A 13,590-nucleotide genomic window follows, 5' to 3' on the forward strand; every position below is an offset into this window, starting at 1 on the left:
AAAGCCAATTTCAGAAACTTTGGATCCAATTTCAGAAAACTCATCCTGAAAAATGCTGTTCCTTTGGAATCATCTCTGGGACCAAAATGATGTTTTTCAAGCGTTCTCCAGAGAAATTGAAGCAACAGAATGTTTATTTATGTGTCTGTCTGTACATCTACGTATCTATCTATGTATCTATCTACCTATGTTTCTATCTATCTATCTATTTAGTTATCTATTCATTTATCTAGGAATTGGCTCATGTGATTGTAGGAGCTTGCTGAGTTCACAATCTGCAGGACAGGAGAGTATCCTGGAGACTTAGGAAAGAGTTGTAGGAAACTAAAAAATCCGAAGACAATCTGCTGGAAGAATTTCTTCTTGCTTGGGGGAGCTCTCTGCTATTATTTTATTATTATTTTGCTCACAAGGCATGTATCATCCTATAACATATTGGATATTCTATTAATTTTTATAATTTTTGTTACTGTCGAATATCCATCTTTCTCGACTCTAATATTGATCCAATACAGGCAATTTTTTTTTTTTCCCCAAGATGGGGTCTCTCTGTTGCCCAGGCTGGAGTGCAGTGGCGCGATCTCGGTTCACTGCAAGCTCCGCCTCCCAGGTTCACTCCATTCTCCTGCCTCAGCCTCCCGAGTAGGTAGGACTACAGGCGCCCGCCACCTCGCCCGGCTAATTTTTTTGTATTTTTTTAGTAGAGACGGGATTTCACCACGTTAGCCAGGATGGTCTCAATCTCCCGACCTCGTGATCCACCAGCCTTGGCCTCCCAAAGTGCTGAGATTACAGTCGTGAGCCACCACGCCTGGCCCACATTGTATACTTTTGATCCTATGCTACTCTTTTCATTCTTTTTCAATTATCTACATAAAAATATAGATATAGACACACAATCACACAGATGCATCCCAATGTACAATTTATCTCTGGTTCTTAGAAAAGTAAAGCTAATTTCACATGACCTTCTGACTCTTTTTTTCTTTCCAAACGTCTTATAATTACATGTCCTTGTCAATCATCAATAAAAATTCCTCATCATGTCCACACTTGCCCAGTGCCCCACTGTGAGGCTGCACAGGGGCCTTCGACTGAAGTTGAGTGGGTTGCAGTCATTATGGTGTTACAGACAATAATTCTACAAAAAACAGTTCTGTACTTGTAAAAAGACTTGTTCTTAATGTTTACATTTATTCTGAATAATGGGTTTTGTGAGAAAAGGAATTTTCTGAATGCAATGAGCATAACCAAATTTTCTTTTTCAATCTGTCGATTCCTCAGATTCAAATAAAGTCAAACATCAACATCGTCTCTGAATGGATGGATTGGTCTCTGTTAACGTAAATCGGGGTATTGCCTTTCTCATTCAGACTGCTGCTGGAATCCTTGGAAATTCTTTAGTCTTTTACTTTTTTAGTTTTACTTGTATCACTGCACCGATAGTGAGACCCAGAGACCTGATTCTTACCCAGCTGGTCTTAGCAAACAACCTGGTTCTTTTCTCCAAAGGGGATCCCTCAGACCATGGCGGCTTTTGGATTGAAATCCTTCCTGGATGAGGCTGGATGTAAACTTGTCTTCTATCTACACAGAGTGGCCAGAGGGGTTTCCCTCAGCACCACCTGCCTCCTCAGTGGCTTCCAGACCATGAAGCTTCATCCCAGTATCTCTGGGAAGGTGGAACTCCTAATTAGATCCCCAGAGTTTATTGTTTTCAGCTGTTTTATCTGATGGATCTTGCATCTTGTATTAAACATCAATATTGCAAAGTATGTAACTGTCCCAACAAATAGCAAAAACATAAGTATGAAAAATATATAGAGGTACTGTTTCACACCCACTTCAAGGACATTTATATTCTCAGGAATTGCAGTCATTTTCTCTTTCACGGATGGTAGTCTTTGGCCTTCATGGTCTGGACCAGCTGCTCTGTGATTTTTGTTCTGTATCAGTATAAGCGGAGTCCAGCATATTCGCAGCCACAGCCTCTTCCCCAGAACTTCTCATGAAACTAGAGCCACATACGTTATTCTGATCTGGGTGAGTATGTTTGTCTCCTTTCATGCTCTCATTTCTATTTTATCATATTTGATAACCCAGATTCAGAACTCAAGCCATTGGCTAAGGAGCATCTCTTTCCTGCTATCTGGAGGATTCCCGACATTCAGCCCCTTTGTGTTCATTGTCACGGACACTCGAGTCTCACAGTTCTGCTTTGCCTACTGGACGAGGAAGACAAAGGCTCCAGATATGGTATCTGGGCTCTAAGTTTCCTCTACAACATTGCATCATTTATTTAATCACTTTCTTTCTCAATATATGTAGCCTCTTGCATTATGCCAGTCAGCGTGACAGGACTTTGGGATTCATTACTGAATAAAAATAATAATAACAGTGGCTTCATGTGCTTTATTTTTATTTTTATTTTTTTGAGACCAAGTCTCTCTCTTGTTGCCCAGGCTGGGGTGCAGTGGCGTGATCTCAGCTCACTGCAACCTCTGACTGCCGGGTTCAAGCGATTCTCCTGCCTCAGCCTCCCGAGTAGCTGGGATTACAGGTACACACCACCACGCCTGGCTAATTTTTGTATTTTTAGTAGAGATGGGGTTTCACCATGTTGGCCAAGCTGGTCTTGAACTCCTGACCTCAGGAGATCCGCCTGCCTCGGCCTCCCAAAGTGCTGGGATTATAGGCATGAGCCACTGTGCCCGGCCCATATTGCTTATTAAACTACCAAACAATGAACAGGCTGTAAATAATTTCCCAAATGTATAATGGCTTCTGAAAAATTGAAGCATAGAATTACCATATGATCTTCGATTTAATTTCCGGGTATGTATAAAAAGGAAATCAAAGCATGGACTTGAAGTGATATTCACAGACACATGTTCATATCATCATTATTTACAATAATTAAAAGTGGAAACTGCCCAAATATCCATGGATGGATGAATGGCTAAACAACAGGTGGGGTAGAAATGTAACAGGTGGCTTATGCCTGTAATCCCAACCCTTTGGAAGGCTGAGGTGGGCAGAGCACTTAAGGCTAGTACTTCAAGACCAGCCTGGTCAACATGGGGAAACCCCATCTCTACTAAAAACACAAAAAATTAGCCAGGCATAGTGGTGCATGCCTTAGGAGGCTGAGGAGGGAGAATCACTTGAACCTGGGAGGTGGAGCTTGCAGTGAGCTGAGATCATGGCACTGCACTCCAACCCGGGTGACAGAACGAGACCCTGTCTCAAAAAATAAATGAATACATTAAAAAGAATGTTTTTATTCCCCACCCCACCACACACATACACAGACACCAGTGTAGCAGCTATCTACGTGAATAAAGCACCCTCATAAGAATCAAAAGTCAGGTAAGCTCTCACAGTACCTGATACAGCTGATAATTGAGTGTCACTGTGCACATCCAAGTTCATGGTTTGGTGGGTCAGTTAACACCCATTTCTTGTTGCATGGTAACTTGGTGACCCATGCTTAAGCGTTCACTTTCTACCAAGGCTCAGTAACAGATGAAAAGCTGCTTTTCCAAAGAGACTAGTTATCTCTGAAGGATGATAGAGGTTTGCTACAAAATCCTAAGGGCCTCTGCTGCAATCCACCTATAGGTTTCTGCCAAAGGGACCATCCAGGATCTCTAACTGCTGTCGACACTTTAAGCACCATCAGATCCGCTGGACTCTATGGCCCGGGTGGCAGAGCAGCTTCCTGACGGGTGCCAGTGTTTTCTGAAGGAGTGTGTGTGTCTGAGATAAATGAGGGAGATGACTGGGAAAAGTGTGGCTGGGTGAAGGCAGAGACCTGACTCCACTTATCACACCTACAAACACATGCACACACATGCACACAGTAATCTACACGCATACACACACTCACACATGCATACATTTGCACACACTCACAGAGGCACGTGCACTTGAGCACACACTTACCCACGTCAAGAGAGCCCCAAGTCAACCATGGGCTGGGACGTGTTGGTGTCTCCACCCCACTTATAGGGTCAGAAGCGTTTCCCTACTCAGATTAGGTCAGAAAATTGCCCTGCGAACGACTAGGGGGCCAGAGCCTCTCATCTGGTTTAACTTGTGTCCCTTGTCCCCCTCACAGGGCATGCAATGGGAGTGTAACTGGCTCCTTCAGTACCTGCTGCTCAAACCTCCAGGGGAGCACACAGAAGGGCAGGCTGTGAGGCTCTGACCCCACGGCAGTGTCTAGGGGTGAGTGTTCGCAGCTCCTGAAGCCCCAGTGGGCGAGTGTTACCGTGTGCTCTTTCAGTTCAGCCGTCCGCAGACAGCTTGTGTTAATCGGCTCAGTCAGTATCGCAAGCACAGAGGGCTTTCTGTATCCCAGGCTGCTTGCCTTGGTGTACCGGAATCAGATCACATGTGGGCTCGGAGAACGAGTGCAAGGTTTTCCTGAGCGGTAGAAGCTCTCAGCAGATGGGGGAGCCAGCAGGGAGATGGTTTTCCCTGGAGTCAGGCTGTTCAGCAGCCCAGGCTCCCCTCCCACTGCCCAGGCTCCCCTCCCACTGCCCAGGCTCCCCTCCCACTGCCCAGGCTCCCCTCCCACTGCCCTGGCTCTCCTCCCACTGCCCAGGCTCCCCTCCCACTGCCCTGGCTCCCCTCCCACTGCCCAGGCTCCCCTCCCACTGCCCAGGCTCCCCTCCCACTGCCCTGGCTCCCCTCCCACTGCCCTGGCTCTCCTCCCACTGCCCTGGCTCCCCTCCCACTGCCCAGGCTCCCCTCCCACTGCCCAGGCTCCCCTCCCACTGCCCAGGCTCCCCTCCCACTGCCCTGGCTCCCCTCCCACTGCCCTGGCTCCCCTCCCACTGCCCTGGCTCCCCTCCCACTGCCCTGGCTCTCCTCCCACTGCCCAGGCTCCCCTCCCACTGCCCTGGCTCCCCTCCCACTGCCCTGGCTCTCCTCCCACTGCCCTGGCCAAACTCCTGTCAGTGGCCTGATGGTGTGCCGGTGCCTGCCAGCGCCTTCCTCTCCACATCCAGCCACCCATGTGTTCCTCCACCGAGGTACTCCTGTCAACGTGCAGCCGTCTGTGTGTCTGCGTGCTAGGGTCTCGGTGGGTTTTCTAGGCACAGGATGGGGGCGTGGCAGCCCAGGGTGGTCTTGGGAAATGCAACATTTGGGCAGGAAATGCTCATCCTCACCTAGGTCTGTGAGGGTGGAGCCTTAGTCAGGGACCACTCCCTCCTCTGACCAGCACTTCCCTTCCCCCTTCTGTATGATTTAAAGGGACTCCACCCTTCCCTTCCCAGCACTTCCTTATCACCGCTTAGAATGGCCGTTATCAAAAAGACAAAAAATAACCAGTGGTGGCTAGGACACAGAGAAAAGGGGACTCTCGTGCACTGTTGAAGGGAACGAGAAGGAGTGTGGTCATTACAGGAAACAGTACGTAGGTTCCTCGTAAAACTAAAAAGAGAACCACCCTACGACCCAGCCATCCCAGTTCTGGGTATAGAGCAAAAGGAAAGGAAGTCAGTATATTGAAAGGATAGCTTCACCCCTGTGTTTATTGCAGCACTATTCACAATAACCAAGATTTGGAAACAACCTAAGTGTCCATGTACAGATGAGTGGACAAGGAAAATGTGGGACATCTACACAATGGAATATTATCCAGTCATTTAAAACAATGAAATCCTGTCCTTTGTGGCAACGTGGATGAGCCTGGAGGACCATTCTATTAAGTGAGACAAGCCAAGCATAGAAAGACATAGCATGTTCTTACTCATCTGGGGGAGTTAAAACAGTCGATCTAAGAAGCAGAGAGCAGAGTTGTGGTAACTAGAGGCTGGGAACGGTGGGGAGAGGGGCAGGGAAAGGCTGGTTAAAGGATACAGAGTTACAGCTAGATGGAGGAAATAAGTTCTTGTATCCTATAGCACTGTAAGGTGACTATAATTAACAATAACTTATTGTATATTTTCTTTTTTTAATTTTATTTTTTATTAGACTTTAAGTTCTAGGTTACATGTGTAGAACGTGCAGGTTTGTTACATAGGTATGCATGTGCCATGTTGGTTTGCTGCACCCATCAACTCATGATTTACATTAGGTATTTCTCCTAATACTCTCTCTCCCCCAGCCCCCCACCCCCGACAGGCCCCGGTGTGTGATGTTCTCCACCCTGTGTCCATGTGTTCTCATGATTCACCTCCCACATATTAGTGAGAACATGCAGTGTTTGGTTTCCTGTCCTTGCGATAGTTTGCTGAGAATTATGGTTTCCAACTTCATCCATGTCCCTGCAAAGGACATAAACTTATCCTTTTTTATGGCTGCATAGTATTCCATGGTGTGTATGTGCCACATTTTCCTAATCTAGTCTGTCATTGATGGACATTTGGGTTGGTTCCAAGTCTTTGCTATTGTGAATAGTGCCACAGTAAACGTATGTGTGCATGTATCTTTATAGCAGCATGATTTATAATCCTTTGGGTATATACCCAGGAATGGGATGGCTGGGTCAAATGGTATTTCTAGTTCTAGATCCTTAAGGAATCGCCACACTGTCTTCCACAATGGTTGAACTAATTTAGACTCCCACTAACAGTGTAAAAGTGTTCCTATTTCTCCACATCCTCTCCAGCACCTGTTGTTTCCTGACTTTTTAATGATGGTCATTCTAACTGGCATGAGATGGTATTTCATCGTGGTTTTGAGTTTATTGTATATTTTCAAATAGCTAGAACTCCTGGACTCAAGTGATCCGCTTGCCTTGGCCTCCCAGAGTGCTGGGATGAAGTGTGTCTTTTTATTATAACTTTTAATTGACACACAATAATCGTATATATTTGTAGGGTATAGAGTTGATATTGCAACACGTGTATATAATGTAATGGTTATATAAGGGTAATTAACATATCCACCATTTCAAACATTTATCGTTTCTTTGTGTTGAAAACATTCAAAATCCTCTTTTCTAGCTATCTGAAAATACATAATAAACCTTAATGAGTCAATAGGTTGCCGTTGGTGGTGCTTCTCATCATTACGGGGGTTACTCTTTGCTGTCCGTGTTTGTTGAATGGTTCATTTCTTACACACCTAACTGTCCATGCAAGGTAGTTCTTAGTGCTCTCCTGGGAGTCAGACTGAAAAAGAGGATTGTTCCAGCTGTCCCTGCTGCATGACCTCTACTTCTCCAAATATATCATCTGCTTAGGGTCTTGCCCAGCACGGGAGGGTCTAGTGTGAACCTCACACTCACACGTGGGACAGACGCCCATATCTGACCATGTTACAGTGAATCTGTTTCACACAAAAAAGGGAGATGATCCAGTGTGGACCCTGGACCCAGGTCAATGAGCAGAGATATTCCAGCGCCTGTCCCCGCACACAGGGGAGGAGGAACCACAGTTTCCAGCCTCACCCAGAGCCCTGACTCCTTTGTGCCTGTGAGGACCTGGGGTTCCTCTTCTGTGCCACACAGAGGTGGAAATCTCCCCCGCTAATGCGCCCTGGGTGGTCCCAGGCATCAGTGGTCCCTCAGCTCTGGTCGATGATCTGTCTTACGGCACCCTGTCTATTTCAGGAATTTGTTATTTAACTTTTTCTACGTAAGACCGTGACTACATGATTCGGAAATATCGTACGTAGGTTTCTCGGTGTTCAAAGCCAATGTGGGCTCTTGATGGCAGCATCAATGCTCCACGGTGGAGCCCAACATCAGGATCCTCTCCCGTCCTAACCCTCCTGTCTTAACTCGTCTGGAAATTCACCATGGCTGAGACTGAGCCACTCCCTTGTCCTGGGCACCGCTGCCCTCCACGGCCACTGTGATGAGTGGGGTTCATGACAACAGGCTCCAAACGAGGAAACTGAGGCTCAAGGATGGGATATTACTGCCCAAGGTCACACAGGCAGGGGATGATAATCAGGAACTAAATAAAAGTCATCTCCCAACCCAGCGTCCGAAATCAGAGCTTAAACCTAATGTAATTGCTCCAAAAACCTCAAACGTGGATTAAGGCACAGAGGATGGCCCAGGAAGTGAGGGGCACTGAGGAGGCAGGAATGACTTAGAGGTTTGTTCTCAGGGATGGGTGGGGGTGGAGGCTGCTGCAAAAAGAAAGGAAGGAAAGAAGGAGGGAAGGAGGGAGGGAGGGAGGAGGGAGAGAGGGAGGGAGAGAGGAAGAGGAAGAAGGAAGGAAGGAGGGAAGGAAGGAAAGAGGGAAGGAAGGAAAGAGGGGAGGAAGGAAGGAAGGAGGGAAGGAAGGAAGGAAGGAGGGAAGGAGGGAAGGAAAGAGGGAAGGAAGGAAGGAGGGAAGGAAGGAGGGAAGGAAGGAAGGAAGGAAGGAGGGAAGGAGGGAAGGAAGGAGGGAAGGAGGGAAGGAAGGAGGGAAGGAGGGAAGGAAGGAGGGAAGGAAGGAAGGAGGGATGGAAGGAAGGAGGGAAGGAAGGAAGGAAGGAAGGAAGGAGGGAAGGAGGGAAGGAAGGAGGGAAGGAGGGAAGGAAGGAGGGAAGGAAGGAAGGAGGGAAGGAAGGAAGGAGGGAAGGAAAGAAGGAAGGAGGGAAGGAAGGAAGGAGGGAAGGAAAGAAGGAAGGAGGGAAGGAAGGAAGGAGGGAAGGGAGGAAGGAAGGAGGGAAGGAAGGAAGGAAGGAGGGAAGGAGGGAAGAAAGGAGGGAAGGAAAAAAAAAGAGAGAAGGGAAGTTTGGTAGAAAGGAAGGGATTGTTCTTGAAGGGAAAAGAAAGGGACTGTTTGGGAGAAAAGAAACACACACTCCAGGGACAGAAAAACATACGTTTTATTATCTTTATTCCCTGCGTTTCTCCTGTGTTCTCACTGCCACACGCAGCTCAGCCTGGGCTGCACAGCCCGGTGTCAGGTGCGTCTCTGCGGACCTGGGTCTGCCTGCAGCATGGACCTGCATCTTCCCTGAAGCATCTCCAGGGCTGGAGAGACGACTGCCATGGTAAGGACCCCGCGACGCTGAGCCGATGGACGGGCTGGAGGAGGGAGGCAGACCCCATGGGGAGGCTCTGAGAGGGAAGAGGAGCCCACGGTCGCCCTCGCCTGAAAGGGGCTGACTGGGGAAGTCACCGGGTCTATTTGCTGCTGTGTCCCGGCCCTCAGTGAGGTAAAGATAAATCAGGCAGACGGTGGCCCAGGGACGGGGAGACCCCATTTCTGTCTGAAATGTCTGCAGAGAGCCTGGTGCCCGCCCCCACCTCAGCCCTGGGGAAATGAGAGCCAGGCTCCGGGGGAGGGCAGTTTCTGTTCCTGTGGGCTGAGGATGAGACAACCCCCCCGATAAGAAGGACCCAGCCTCTGAGGGGCCACACCCTGTGTGTGTCTCTGTCCTGCCAGCACCGAGGTCTCATCCATCTGCAAAGTTGAAAGGAGACAGAGGAGACGCCATGACCCCCACCCTCACAGCCTTGCTCTGCTTTGGTGAGATTTGAAGAGGAGAGAGGAAATCCCACAGGCCCTGGCCTATCAAGAGATCCCAGGGCTTTAGGCAGCTCCCAGGCAGGGGAGGACCTGCTCAGGCTTCAGGGGCAAATCTCTCACAGGGAACTCTCTTCCAGGGGTGAGTCTGGGCCCCAGGACCCATGTGCAGGCAGGTGAGTCTGTCCCCAGCTCTTCCAGGTCCCTCCTCCTCACCCTGGACAGCTGGGGATGGAGACAGCAGATCTGGGCAGGGAGCTGGGATGATCTGACGGGTGGGGAAGGTCCTGGGATCCAGGCTTTGATTTCCTTCCAGGGCCCCTCCCCAAACCCACCCTCTGGGCTGAGCCTGGCTCTGTGATCATCCAGGGGAGCCCCGTGACCATCTGGTGTCGGGGGACCCTGGAGGCCCAGGAGTACCGTCTGCATAAAGAGGGAAGCACAGAACCCTGGGACAGAATGAACCCACTGGAGACAAGGAACAAGGCCAGATTCTCCATCCCATCCATGACAGAGCACCATGCAAGGAGATACCACTGTTACTATCTCAGCCATGCAGGCTGGTCAGAGCACAGTGACCCCCTGGAGCTGGTGGTGACAGGTGAGAGGACACTCAGGGGTCCCAGCCCCAGGCTCTGCCCTCAGGAAGGGGGGTCGGCTCTCAGGGGCGTTTCCCTCTCACAACCCAGCCCTGGGGATGATGTGGGAGGTGGGAGCCCATTAAACACGGTGCCTCCTTCTCTCCTAGGAGTCTACAGCAAACCCACCCTCTCAGCCCTGCCCAGCCCTGTGGTGGCCTCAGGAGGGAACGTGACCCTCCGATGTGGCTCACAGCAGGGATATCAGCATTTTGTTCTGATTGAGGAAGAACACAGGCTCCCCTGGACCCTAAACTCACGGCAGCTCCACAGTGGGTGGTACCAGGCCCTGTTCCCTGTGGGCCCCATGACCCCCAGCCACAGGTGGATGTTCAGATGCTATGGATACTACAGGAACACCTCCCAGGTGTGGTCCCACCTCAGTGACCCCCTGGAGATTCTGGCCTCAGGTGAGGGACCACGGCCTTCTCTAATCCACTTTCGGGGCAGCTGACAGGCTTGGGGAGTCTGGCTGGTGACTGACTCTGGAAAGGACCCAGAGTGATGTGTGGACGGACGGGCTGCAGGCGTGAGGGAGACCCCATGGGGAGGCTCTGACATGGGAGGAGGAGGCCTCGGCCACCCTCACCTGGAAGGGGAGGACTCAGGAAGGCACCGGTGTGTTTGCTGTGAGGTCCCGGCTCTCAGGGAGAGGAGGAAAGATCAGGCACAGGGGCCAGGGCTAGGGAGACCCCACTCCTCGGAAATGACTCCAAGGCAGCCCCGGGTGAGAAGGAGGCCCTGGGGTCAGAGACTCAGAGTGAGAGACAGTGAGACCTGCAGGGCCAGGACGGGAGAAGGAACAGGCGTGGGAGGAACCAGCTCTCTGAGTCCCGGCTCCTCTTTCCCTCCAGGCGTGTCTAGGAAGCCCTCCCTCCTGATGCTGCAGGGCCCTGTCATGGCCCCTGGAGAGAATCTGACCCTCCAGTGTCGCTCTGATGTGGACTATGACAGATTCACTCTGCACAAGGTGGGGCAACGTACCTTTCTCCAGCGCCCTGGTCAGCAGCCCCAGGCCGGGCTCTCCCAGGCCAACTTCACCCTGGGCCCTGTGAGGGGCTCCCACGGGGGCCAGTACAGATGCTACGGTGCACACAACCTCTCCTCCGAGTGGTCAGCCCCCAGTGACCCCCTGGACATCCTGATCTCAGGTGAGGAGCCCAGCGGGTTCAATCAGGGATCCAGGCTCTGCACAGGCCCTGCTGGGGGAGCCCAGGTGGTGATGGCCGGAATGGAGGGGAAGGAGAGATAGATAGAGACAGGGGATGGGGGGGAGGGGGACACTCAGAAAAACAGAGACAGAGACTGAGGGTCCCAGAGAGAGGCCTGGGGAGGTGTCAGCTCAGAACAAGGTGGGGCAGCCCCTCATCCATCTGTCTTCTCTCCAGGACAGATCCGTGCCAGACCCTCCCTCTCGGTGCAGTTGTGGCCCACGATGGTCTCAGGAGAGAAGGTGACCCTGCTGTGCCAATCACAAGAGTGGATGGACACTTTCCTTCTGACCAAGGAGGGGGCAGCGCATCCCCCGCTGCATCAGAGATCAAAGCACGAAGCTCCTATGCACCAGGCTGAATTCCCCATGAGTCCTGTGACCTCAGCCCACGCGGGAACCTACAGGTGCTACGGCTCACGCAGCTCCAACCCCCATCTGCTGTCTCCCCCCAGTGACCCACTGGAGCTCGTGGTCTCAGGTGAGGGCCCTGACCCTGTCCTCTCTGAGCTCAAAGGCTCAGCTTAAGCCTCTTTCCCTCTGTTTTGGTTCTCAGGAGCTGCTGATACGCTCAGCGCATCACAAAACGAGTCTGACTCTGAGACTGATGTGTGAGGAGATGCTCTCAGTTATGGGGCTGGCACAGAGTATTGGGTCCTGTGAAGGGGAGGTGGGTGACCTGGGTGGACATCCGGGGATCCTAGGCTGATTCTGATCCACCTTGACCTCTGTGACTTCTTTGCCCACCATCCCCAGCCTCGCACCCCCAGGATTACACAGTGGAGAATCTCATCCGCATGGGCGTGGCTGGCTTGATCCTGGTGGTCCTCGGGATTCTGTTATTTGAGGCTCGGCATAGCTGGAGAAGCTTCCCAAGATGCAGCCGGGAGGTGAACAACAGAGAGGATAATGGACCTTTCGGAGTCGTGAAGCCTCAGGAACAGATCTGATGATCCCAGGAGATTCTGGAAGAAAATCTAGGGCAATGCTATCTGGACTGTCTGCTGGTCGTTTCTAGAGGAAGGAACCAATGTTTGAGTGCAGGGACATTTTCTGGGGTAATCCATGGAGAACCATTAAAATGTGACACCTTTCCTCTCCATTAATGTTGACTTTCCTTGGTTGGATCTGCTTCTTTTCCCATCCTTAGACATGAGGCTACATCCCACAGGGCAGTCTTGGGTCCACACCTCTGCACACCTGCGTGCTCTGGTCCATGGCATGTCACACAGTCCTCTTCATTTCTCATTGCGACACTTCCTGGTGTACGTTATTGGGTCTTCATGTCTTCCATTCAGAGTTCCACACCTGGTTTAGGAGCTAATTCAATGGGAGAAGATCAGATTCCAACCAGGAAAAGATAAATGCACCATGATGCCCTCACCTCCTGTGTGGACCCTACAAGCGCTTCCCTCCTTATCAGATGCTATCTGTGTAGTTTCTCCTGAAATATCACCACTTGGAATCATCACACTGGCATTTTAAGTCACAACCCAAAGGTGTGCTAATTCTGAAAAACACATTTTTTAGACCGGGCGCGGTGGCTCATGCCTGTAATCCCAGCACTTTGGGAGGCCAAGGTAGGTGGGTCACCTGAAGTCAGGAGTTTGAGACCAGCCTGGCCAACATGGTGAAACTCCATCTCTACCAAAAATACAAAAATTAGCCGAGTGTGGTGGCACTTGCCTGTAGTCCCAGCTACTCGGGAGGCCGAGGCAGGAGAATCACTTGAACCCAGGAGGTGGAGGTTGCAATAAGCTGAGATTGTGCCACTGGACTTCAGCCTGGGTGACAGAGCAAGACTCCATCAAAAACAAACAAACATACAAACAAAATCCAATACAAAATGACAATATCAACAGATTCTATGGAAGAATTCTTAAATGATTCTTCCTACCTTCTGGTGGTCAGACATTCCTTGGCTTGAGGCAGCATAATGCCAATTTCTACCTCCCTCTTCACAAGGCTTCCTCCTGTGGGTCTCTGTCTTCACCTGGTATTCTTCTCTCTGGGTATCTTCTCGTCTTCAAACAATAGTATCAGTCAAATAAGATGAGGGCTTATTCTAATTGATTACGATCTCATCTTCTTAACTTGAACGTGTCTGCAAAGACCCTTCTCCAAATATGTTCACGTTTGTAGGTAATCAGGTTGAGAATTTCAACATATCTTTTTGGGGGACAATTCAACTCATAATAGTACCTAAAAGAAAAATACACATAGAGGCCGGGCGCGGTGGCTCAAGCCTGTAATCCCAGCACTTTGGGAGGCCGAGACGGGCGGATCACAAGGTCAGGAGATCGAGACCATCCTGGCT

General features: G+C 50.4%; 1 protein-coding gene and 1 pseudogene across 3 annotated transcripts; both read left to right on the forward strand.

The window, feature by feature from the left end:
• On the forward strand, nucleotides 1,320-2,271 carry MACMULV1R-PS1046 (vomeronasal 1 receptor macMulV1R-ps1046 pseudogene; annotated as a pseudogene).
• LOC692338 (leukocyte immunoglobulin-like receptor, subfamily A (with TM domain), member 6) lies at nucleotides 9,347-12,375 on the forward strand. Of its 3 annotated transcripts, XM_077975889.1 has the most exons (8): nucleotides 9,347-9,428; nucleotides 9,566-9,601; nucleotides 9,742-10,026; nucleotides 10,177-10,473; nucleotides 10,918-11,214; nucleotides 11,452-11,754; nucleotides 11,830-11,877; nucleotides 12,027-12,375. In XM_077975889.1, exons 1-8 carry the CDS (start codon nucleotides 9,395-9,397, stop codon nucleotides 12,221-12,223), a joined length of 1,497 nt encoding a protein of 498 aa, XP_077832015.1. In that variant the 5' UTR covers nucleotides 9,347-9,394; the 3' UTR covers nucleotides 12,224-12,375.
• Nucleotides 12,376-13,590: the final 1,215 nt, after the last annotated feature.

This window comes from Macaca mulatta, chromosome 19 (assembly GCF_049350105.2).
Source record: "Macaca mulatta isolate MMU2019108-1 chromosome 19, T2T-MMU8v2.0, whole genome shotgun sequence".
In the NCBI taxonomy this organism is placed as follows: domain Eukaryota; kingdom Metazoa; phylum Chordata; class Mammalia; order Primates; family Cercopithecidae; genus Macaca; species Macaca mulatta.